Genomic DNA, 11,223 nt, shown 5'->3' with positions numbered 1-11,223 from the left:
TGCTAGTGGAATGTGTGGTCTATATTATTAGTAAGAGAGAAGGAAAAAAAAGTAAGAGATAAGTTGTTGAAAATTTTCCTTTTTTAAATGTGCTCTATTTTTTGTGGATAACCAAAAATGACAAATGTGCTCTATTTTTCGTGGCCGGAGGGAATAATAAAGTAGTGACTGAATTTTGAGTTGGCTAGCAGTATATTTGAAATTTTATATGAAAGAAGACCATTGAATTTGAAAAAAAAAAGTTAAGTTTGTTTTGGGCCAAATTATGAAATAAATTATAGTAGGTTTTTATATATTATGTGATTCTCCCATTGGGCTTTTGGAATTAGGAGTGGGCTTATATTTTTGAAGCCCAAGTTTTTCCTATATTTCAAGAGACAGGTTTTAAGACATTTTATCGAACATCTTCGGTCCAACCTCAACATTCACAATTGGATCGGTTATTATATCGAGCACCTTGACTTCTGACCATTCTTTCCCTTCGCATTTGATCACTCCTTTATGTCACTAATATTTATTTTTAAAAAAAGTTATATACATCTCACGTAATATTTATTTGAAAATATTGAAATTATAATGATCAAATTTAAAATAATTATAATGATCAATATTAATTTCCATCTCTGACTACATAAACACTTTGAATGATGATGCGTAGCTCTAGAGACGTTGAAGAAAGTGTGATTAATTTATATATAACTTTAAAATTATTTGTTCTTTACATTATTTTCTAAGTGTTGTACATTACATAATATTTTTCGGTTGCCAAATCAGATATGATATTTTCTAAATCTGAATTCATGGGATAATTGCAAAAAATGTCAAAATCATAATATTAATAATTTATAGGATTAATCATAATTTAACCACATAGTATAGATTTTTCATCAATTTACCTATTAACAAATTTCCACAACTAATAAAATAGCAAGTGTGGTCGTATCCGCTGCATCATTATATAGTGTTTTCTTGCCGTGATATATTGCGTGTCTAATTATATTACTATGATATAGACGAAACTCAAATAATTGCGTTGAATTATTGCTATTGTTCAAACCATGTGATACTTAAGTTGATATATAAAAAAGTGACAAAGTCAACAAAATAAAGGAAAAACAACTAACGTGACGGGACACGTCACACTATCACATATATTATAATATTGAAAATTTGAAACAATTTATGTAAATAATAATCATGAATTTCAATTTTCATTAAACATAAATTGTTATCTTTTTTATTATGTTCTACGTTGTTTTACTAAAATAAATATTTTTTCTTTTTATTTTCTTTTATATTCTTACTTTTCTATTCTATCAAAACAACATCATTTTATAACATCACCAAAAAACATTGCTTTATATACGAATGAGATAAATAAAAAAAAATTGAAACTCCTCAATTTCAAAGATTATAAAATTGATCAGAAATTGACCAACTTTTATGATTTTAAATGACTATTATCCCTTCATTTATCTATTACTAAGTTGACAACTGAAAGTTTATATAAGGAGATTCATAACAACATGAAACAACAACTTCACATAGCAAAAACAAGAAACTATGGAGTTTGACATCCCTTCAACACTCATACCTCTAATTCCCTTTCTCCTCTTCCTCTACATGTTTATCAAATCTCTCACAATCTCAAAATCAGCAAAGAGTTACTCACACATCCCCGGCCCCACACCCCTCCCTCTCATCGGCAACCTCCACCTCATGCTCCGCGCCTCCTCCGCCCCCCACCGCCTCTTCCGTTCCCTCGCCGCCAAACACGGCACCCTGACGCACCTCCAGCTCGGCGAGATCCACCTCCTCATCGTCTCGTCCACCGAATTCGCGAAGCAGGTGATGAAAACTCACGACACCGTCTTCGCGAACCGCCCCGTGATGCTGGCTCCGAAGGAGCTGACCTACGACGCCACCGGCGTCGTCTTCTCCCCCTACGGCGACTACTGGCGCCACCTGCGGAAGATCTGCACCGTCGAGGTCCTCAGCGCTCGGCGCGTGCGATCCTTCCGCAGCATAAGGGTGGAGGAAGTCACGATCATGTGCAAATGGATCGCTTCGCGCCAAGGCTCGACGGTTAATCTGACGGAGAGGCTCTACATGTCGTCGTACGATATTATTTCCTAGAATGGGCAATAGCAGAGCTGATAAGAAACCCTAGCAAACTTAACAAAGCCCAACTAGAAGTGAGAAAGGTTTTTGACAAAGAGGGATCATGTGTAGACGAAGACAAGTTGGATGAGCTGAAATACCTCAAATTAATTATCAAAGAGACTTTGAGGTTGCATCCACCGACCCCATTTTTATTCCCTAGAGTGAACTCCCAAAGATGTGAAATTAATGGGTACGAAATCCCAGCAAAGACGAGAGTGATAGTGAATGCATGGGCACTGGCAAGAGACCCCGAGTATTGGAACGATCCAGAGAAGTTTATACCCGAGAGATTTGAAGAAATCTCCGTTGATTTCAAGGGGAGCAATCTCGAATACATACCCTTTGGTGCGGGACGGAGAATGTGTCCCGGCATGTTGTTGGGGGAGACAAATATGGAACTTCCTCTTGCTATGCTTCTCTATCATTTTGATTGGGAAATTCCAAATGGGATGAAAGCTGAAGAATTGGATATGACAGAAGACCTCGGCTTTGTTCTTAATAGGAAACAACCTTTGCGTTTGATTCCCATTGCTAAGCGGCCTTTACGTGCACGTGCTTAACTGATTCAGGAATCTTCACTTTGAGTGATAGTATCAAAAAATAAAAATAAGCTGGAAAATATTTTTTTGCGATAGTGCGTCTTATTTTCCAAGAATTTGTAACGCAAGCATAATTTATTGTTTGAAATAAATGCTCCATTTTGTGCATGCTTCTAGTTAATCCTTTGCATTCGGCGGCTTGACTAATTAATTGACTAATGAATATGGGGATTATTTATTCTAAGTTATTAGGTCTTTCAAGCGATCTAATGCAGGTCGTCGCTACTGATTCTGAATCTCTATTACGTCACATATAATAATATAATAAAATAGATGTTGACAGCTGTATCAATCCTCTCATGAAAGTCAAACTAATAGAGAAAACTTAGATCCAAAAATAATATTGAAAACGTCGGGAAAAATAAATAAATTGTGCAGTAATTATCGACGCTGGAAGTCTTTTTAATTTAATAAAGCCTTGAATTTTTATGTACGAACACAAATTATTTAGCTTATATCGACATTTGACAAAGAGAAATGGAGGAAATTCTATGCTAATTATTTTTTCTCCTATTTTAAAATATTTTTGAGTCATCAAAAAATTAATATTAATAGTGTCAAATTAATATTTAGAGAAATTATAATAAAACAATTGAGTCCTATCAATATTTTATTTCTGCTGCTACTAAATAAGCCCGTCTCCAAGTGGGCTCATGGCATAAATTGGGCTTGTATCACAATGATATAGTTTAAATTTTATAGATATATGTATGAAACTAACGAAAAACCCTATAAATTTTTGGTTTATTGTTATGAATTCATTATAAGGAAACTTGTCTTATGTAGACTTAATACGATTATAAATTTGAGATATAATGAAGTCTCTCTTTTGGTATGTTAATGAAATTTTATTTAATCTCTAATATTACTTATATAAAAATATTCGGCAACTCATAGTGGTGACATGAAAGAACAAAAACATGATCGTGACATACAAAAATGTTTGGGAGTCCTGATGGCCCACGTGAAAGAACAAAATTCTTGCTATATGAATAACAAAGTGCAAAAGTATTCAATTTGCAAAATCGTAAAGTTTATATAGTAAGCTAAGAGCATTTATATTGTCTTAATTGCATGTTCATTTTAGTAAATGGTCTGTCCTATTTTTATTGCTGAAGAAAACCATATATAAAATCTATGTTTTAACTTAAAGAATTAACTCATCATTTGATAAGTTATACTTCCTTCGTCCCACTAGATGTAAAGAATTTCTTATGGCCTTGGTATTTAAAAAAATTATATTTATTAAATTAAGTGGAGGGAATAAATTATTATATATTTAAAATAAATACTCTTCTAGTCCCCAGTATAAGTGAGAAGAATACTCTTCTAGTCCCGTATAAGTGAGAAGTTTTTATTGTTACACAAATTTAGGTAGTAGTGTTTAGTGCTTTAAATTTTGAAGAGATAATAAATCAAATGAGTGATAAGAGTGACAAAATAGAATAGAGAAGTGAGTTAATTGTTGCTAAAAAAATGAAATGTATCACTTAGTAAGAACATCCAAAAAGGAATATGATTCGCTTAGATTGGAACACAGGAATAATCTATCACGTTCTTTTGCTCGGCTAATATGTCAATCTATAGTAATTCAACACGAGAAAAAATTCGTCCACTAAATCATGGAGTTCAACACTCTTCACCTTTCTCAAATGCCTACTCACCTAAGAATCCACACCCACTTCCTCCCTCTACTCCCACCTCCCCGGCCCCAAGCCCCTCCCCCTCATCGCAATGGATACTTCCTCTGTCGCTACACCCCGCTCCACGACCGGCTCTTGCTGAGGCTGCAGTTCCGTCGGGGTCGTCCCCTGCTCCGCGCTCTGCTGTTCCGCCGGAGTCGTCCCCTGCTCCATGCTCGGCTCATGCCGAGGCTGCGGCTCTGCTGGGATTGTATCAACCCCCCCTCCATAGCCACGTCCTTGTCCTCAAGGAGGATATTCGGAAACATCTGTCGGATCGTATCCAAAGGCTCCCACGTCGGCGATTCTGTCCCATCCGACCACCGAACTAACGCATGTTCCCTTGGCTGACCCGCGGTCCACAGCATCCTCCTCTCCAAGATCCGCACAGGGTACACCACTGGTCGCTCACCGAAGAACTCCGTCGGCAAATCCCCCACACTACTCGCCGAGTCGCTCTCCACAAAAGGCCGTAGGAGGCTAACGTGGAAGACATTATGGATCCTGCTGCCCTCCGGAAGCTGTAGTCGGTAGGCGACCTGCCCTATTCGCCCAATCACCTTAAACGGACCATAATACCGCCTCGCCAATTTCGCCGACAACGGGCGTGCGACGGAATGCTGTCGATAAGGCTGAAGTTTGAGCAACACCTTATCCCCTACCGCAAACTCCAGGTTGCGCTGATGCCTGTTCGCCGAGTCACGCATTCGCTGCTGTGCGCGGGCCAAGTTCGCACGAAGCTGCACCAACAACTGACTCCGCTGGCGTATCAAATCTGCTACTGCCGGTGGCGTCGCGGCCGATGGAGGCGCAAACACCAAGCTTGGCGGGTCCCTCCCATATAGCGCCTTAAAAGGCGACATGCCTAGACCCGCATGATAGAAGCAATTAAGGGCCAGCTCTGCCCACGGCAAGAAGTTCGTCCACTTCGACGGTCGGTCACCCGCGAAGGCGCACAAATATTGCTCGAGCCCCCTATTCCTCACCTCCGTCTGGCCATCCGATTGAGGATGGTATGCCGTTGAAAAGTTTAACTTAGTCCCACTTAGACGCATAATTTCCTCCCAAATCTTATTTAAGAATACCGAATCGCGATCTGAAACCAATGTCTTGGGAAAACCATGGTGTCGGACCACCGTATTCACAAACAAATGTGCAACCCGGAGAGCATCGAACCGCGTCGGTAAGGCTGCAAAGTGGGCGTACTTGGACAGACGATCCACGACGACCATGATGGCCGTGTATCCCCGCGATGGTGGAAGGCCCGTAATGAAATCCATCGATACATCCTCCCAAACCTGAGAAGGAATTGGTAGAGGTTGTAGCAAACCCGCCGGTTTTTGAGTAGAATATTTTGTGGTCTGGCATACCACACATGCTTCGACGAAACGGCGAATCTCTTTCTTCATATTTGGCCAGTAGAACTCGGCTGTCACTCTCCGCAGCGTTCGTTCAAAGCCCGGATGTCCCGCCGACTGAGAACAGTGATATTCAGTCAGTATCGGTGTGCGAGCGGATGATCGGGACCCCATAAATATGCGCCTCTTGTAATAGACTAACCCGTCTACGTACGATAGATGAGGCTGGGCATGGCCCTCCTTAATGTCCTTGGTCAATTCCTGCATTTCTGGAGACGAGGCCGTCTCGCGCCGCAATAGGTCGATCAGATGAGAAACTGGGCAGGCGGCTGCTGCCAGCAGAACTCCGTCCGTCTGCTCACCGTCGAAGTCCGCCCCCGCTGCATCGACCGGAGGCTCACCCTCGATCGTCTCTGCGCGGCGTGACAATGCGTCAGCCGCGCGGTTGGTCGACCCCTTTTTGTATTCGATCGTGAACTTGTACCCCATTAATTTCCTCACATAAAGCTGTTGATCTGGGGTCTGAACGATTTGTTGTAACAATTCTCTCAAGCTCTTTTGATCGCTTCTAATCACGAATTCCCGGCCCAAGAGATACTGTCGCCATTTTTGTACCGCCTCTACAATGGCATACAATTCCTTGTGGTACGTCGACGCCACCCGTCGTCGGGGTCCCAATTTCTTGCTAAAGTAGGCTATTGGATGGCCATCTTGCAACAATACTGCCCCGATGCCTAGATCCGACGCGACGGTCTCTATACAAAATTGGCGTTCGAAGTCGGGTAGACGTAGAACCGGGGCCGACGTCATCGCCGTCTTTAGGTCCCTAAAACTCTCCTCCGCCTCCGGAGACCATCGGAAGGAATCCTTCTTGAGTAGCTCGGTCAACGGAGCCGCAATCATCGCATACCCCGCAATAAAGCGACGGTAGTATCCTGTCAGCCCCAAAAATCCCCTAAGCTCCTTGACTGACTTGGGTGTAGGCCACGCCGTCATTGCGATAATCTTGCCCGGATCGGCCTTTAAAAGGCCTTCGCTGATCAGATGCCCTAGATATTCCACCGTGGTGCTGCAAAACGAGCACTTCGATAGCTTTACGAAGAAGTCGGTCTTCTTAAGCACGGTGAGTACCTCGGCCAAGTGCTGCATGTGCGCCTCCTCCGACGGGCTGTAGACTAAAATGTCATCGAAGAAGACGATAACAAACTTCCGGAGCATTGGTTGAAAAATCGCATTCATCGCTGCCTGAAACGTCGATGGTGCATTTGTGAGGCCGAACGGCATAACCAAAAACTCAAAGTGGCCATCATGGGTGCGGAAAGCCGTCTTGAAAATGTCCGCGTCATGCATTCTGATTTGGTGGTATCCCGAACGCAGATCCAGTTTAGTGAAAACTCGAAGCTTGCCCAGCTCGTCAAAGAGTTCATCTGCCGTTGGGATCGGAAAATGAAAACGGAAATCGATGCAAAAACGGAACGTCCCATCCTTCTTCCTGATAAGAAGTACTGGAGACGAGAACGGGCTGTTGCTTCGTTGAATGATGCCCTACTCCAGCATGTCCTTCACCTGCCGCTCAATCTCATTCTTCTGAAAGTAAGGATAGCGGTAAGGCCGTACGTTGATGGGACGCGTACCCGGCAACAGATGGACTCGGTGGTTGAAATGACGTTTGGGGGGCATCCCCGTCGGCAAGCTGAAAACCGTCCTGAATTTTGTCAATACCTCCACTATACCCGACGGTAGGCCCGGCGGAAAATCCTCGCTCGCTGCGGCCCCGCCTTGAACGGCTTCTGGGTCTAGTAATAACAGTTCGAAGACGTCGTGCCCCATACGCGGCGGCACTAACGAAGCCATCAGATGGAGATTAACGCGGCGGGGAGGGGGTAATATACCCTTCAGCACGACCTGGCGATTCCCCTGAGAGAAAGTAAGCTTCTTATCCGCGAAGTCTGCAGTGATTGGTCCCAAGGACTCGAGCCAGTCCATCCCCAATATCACGTCCGGTCCATGCACCGGCAAAATGTGTAGATCCACTAAGAATGTGGTTCCTTGTATGTCCAATTTTGTCTGCCTTGAGACGTGCGTGCAAAGCAGTGCCTCGCCATTCCCCACAATCACCCTACACGGCCGAATAGGGGCGATCGGTAGGTGCAACCCCTCCGCGATCTGTGGGTGGAGAAAATCCCGATCACTCCCCGTATCAATCAAAATACTCACTTCCCTGTCCTGGATGGTCCCCATCACATTCAAGGGGCGCGACCGTCGGCCGCCATTCATCGTGTGGACATGCGCTACCTCTGTATCCTCAAGGTCCTCAGTCGGGATGTTCTCTAGATCCTCGTCCTCCACAACGATCGGATCATCGGCATAACAGAGTAGTCGCTGCTTGCAAACGTGCCCCACGACCCACTTATCCGGGCAGAAGTAGCAGAGGCCCAGCTTCGCCAGTTCTGCTTTTTCAGCCTGGGACACCCGGATTTGAGGGGGACGTGCGTGGATGGGAGCTCGCCCCTGAGCCGCCTGTTGAGGCTGACCTAAGGGGGTCTGGGCCGAAGATTGGGCGGGGTTCGGGGCCGTCGGATTGCGACCATCCCGAGGTTGCCACGGGCGACGAGCAGTCATTTGTGGCGGCTGTCGATCGGGGTGCGAGTCCGCCAGTTCCAAGGTTAAGGCCATCGCTGCGGCTAGGGACGACGGGCGATGTAGACGCAACCTTTCCTGCATATCCGGCTTTAAACCGGCCACGAACAGCGTGAAGAGCTGTTTCTCCGGAACGCCCTGAATCCGGTTAAGGTACCTCTCAAACGTGTCATGATACTCGAGCACCGTTCCGGTCTGTGTCAACTTCGCAATTAGACCGAAGTAGTCTTGAAAGCTTTGTCTATCAAAACGATGGCGCACATCATCCAAGAACTCCTGCCACGTGACAAATTCATTGTTCGCGCAATAGTTAAAAACCCATTCCGACGCCGGTGGGTCGAACAACATTACGGCGTAGTGTAAGCGTTGTGCGTCCGGCATCATCAGATGGTTAAAATAAAACTGGACCCGGGACACCCAATTGGTAGCGTCCGAGCCATCGAATCGTGGTGCCGCCATCTTGACCCTCTCGGACCGGTCGAACGGTGATTCGCGCGATGTGAACCGTTGGGGGGGGTCCCAACAGGACGGCGGGCGATCAAACGCTTGATTGAACCCGGTATGTCGCGAACGGCCAGAGTCAACCCCCGCTGGTTCCCAGCCACCCGGCGCACGGCGCGGCCTGAGCCCACGGTCCCATGGTCTCTTGCCTCTTACGTCAAACTCCTCGTACTCCTCCCAATCGCCCTGGCGCGACGGGGGTTCTACCTCGCGTGCAGAAGGCGCCTCCAGATTTTCGAATCGCCAATCCGTTTCATCCCTCCACACATCCAATTTGTCGACTGATCCAACAGCCGGTCCAATTTATTGTTAACAGGGTCCCCATGCTGGACGTCTACCCCCTGTCTCGGCTCGACGTCCAAATCGTCAAACGGCTGTTGGGACCCTCCAGCCTCGCGACGGTTCACCGGTTGGCCACGGCGAGATGAACCCCACCCCGGTCGACCGTAGTTGTTGTATCTTCGCATAGAGTTCAACTGAAAGCACCAGATGTTAAGGCTCCTTTCCCTTAACTGCACACGACGAAGCCTATTGTCGTCCTCTCCCGTCCGGCGCCCTTCTCGTAGGGTCGGCGGAATCTTCCTGAAGCGGCTGTGCGCGAGTCCTCTCGTCGGGCAGCGCGTTTCTAGGGTTTCTTGATTGTTAAGCAACGGAAAGTAGGGCAAAAATATTCTTGTTATTCATGTGTTGTGACATAACAGCCCTATTTATAATCTATGGACCCTAGGTTTGGTTCGACCTAATCCTAATCATCGGGAAAGAACCAACAAGAAAACCCGACGGAGCTTATAATTACGCTCTACTCAATGCCAAAATAAATAATAAAATATGCCAAAAAATAAATACTAAAGTCGACTATTACCAAAAATAAAAGAACGAAAATATGGACAGAGACTATCGGGCCACGAAGTTGCCGAATCGGCTCGGGGGCTTCACGTTCCTCGCCGGCCTTGACTTCGCAATGGATACTTCCTCTGTCGCTACACCCCGCTCCACGACCGGCTCTTGCTGAGGCTGCAGTTCCGTCGGGGTCGTCCCCTGCTCCGCGCTCTGCTGTTCCGCCGGAGTCGTCCCCTGCTCCATGCTCGGCTCATGCCGAGGCTGCGGCTCTGCTGGGATTGTATCACCCCACCACCTATTCCGCCACCTCGCCGCCGAACACGACCCCCTCATGCACCTCCAGCTCGGCGAGCTCAACTTCCTCATCTTCTCCTCCGTCGACGCCGCGGCCCAAGTGGTCAAACCCACGACGTCACCTTCGCGAACCGGCCCCCCGGCCTGGTGCCGGAGACGCTCCTCTACAGCCTCTCCGACATCGTCTTCTCCCCCTATGGCGAGCACCGGCACCGGCTCAAGAGGATCTGCATGCAGGGCCTCCTGAGCGCTCGGCCAGTGCGGTCATTCCGCGGGATTAGAGAAGAGGAGAATTTGAATCTTTGCAGGGAAATTGCTTCCTGCGAAAGATCGCTGGTTAATCTGACGGAGGGGATTTACCTCGCGGCGTACGATGTGGTCGCGAGGGCTTCGGTGAAGGCAAAGACGGAGGAGTGGGAGATGATGATTGCGGTGGTGGTGAAGTCGCTAAGGCTGGGGTCGGGATTCATGTTGGCTGATCTGTTTCCTTCTGTGAAATTTCTGCCGTTGATTACTGGTGCTTGGTTTAAGATCAGGCGGATGCGGAGGAGACTGGACAGGGTGCTCGATGGCATCATCGAGCAGAATAGAGCGGAAGCGAGCGACGATGATGACGGCGACGGTGATGGTCATGGTGGTGCGAGGTTTGTGGATGTTCTTCTCAAGTTTGAAAAGGATGGGACTTTAACTACTGACCTCGTCAAAGCCTTGCTCGTGGTATGTCTTTTTTTATTACCAAAATGCCCTTCAAATCGTGTAATAATGATTTATTGATTTTGCATTTTATTATCCTATATATATTTGATGGACTTAAGAGTAGCCTATTTCTTTATTGCTCTTTTCATCCCGTAAAAATATGGATGTATGCATGTGTGTTGGTCGAGTATTAGAGTGATTATGCTTAAAGCAGGAAGTTTTGAGTTCGGATTAGTCGTGAACCAAAAAAACCGTCAAAATATTAATGAGTATGATTTTTATGATATTTAGCGTTATTTGTATTGTGTGTGAAGATATGGTCCAATATTAGTGTTAATATGTTAAGGGACGGATCAAAATGAAAAATTGAAAAACATAATGGAAACGATGTATGATCTGACTGCACTTTTTTCATTTCAGGACACATTAGCCACCACCTTGAAAAGTTAA

The 11,223-nt window shown here is 45.7% G+C and overlaps 1 protein-coding gene and 1 pseudogene across 1 annotated transcript; both read left to right on the top strand.

Annotated features, from left to right (window-relative positions):
• Positions 1-1,554: 1,554 nt before the first annotated feature.
• Positions 1,555-2,878, top strand: LOC121767879 (cytochrome P450 71D10-like). The gene is given in 2 exon segments (XM_042164212.1): positions 1,555-2,133; positions 2,136-2,878. Coding segments are annotated over 2 exon segments (1,158 nt in total). The 5' UTR covers positions 1,555-1,563; the 3' UTR covers positions 2,724-2,878.
• Positions 2,879-9,893: 7,015 nt separating this feature from the next.
• LOC121768570 lies at positions 9,894-11,223 on the top strand (annotated as a pseudogene).

Source organism: Salvia splendens, chromosome 15 (genome assembly GCF_004379255.2).
Source record: "Salvia splendens isolate huo1 chromosome 15, SspV2, whole genome shotgun sequence".
NCBI lineage: Eukaryota > Viridiplantae > Streptophyta > Magnoliopsida > Lamiales > Lamiaceae > Salvia > Salvia splendens.
Note: the sequence above shows the minus strand (reverse complement) of the source record. Positions and strands in the feature narration are given on the sequence as shown.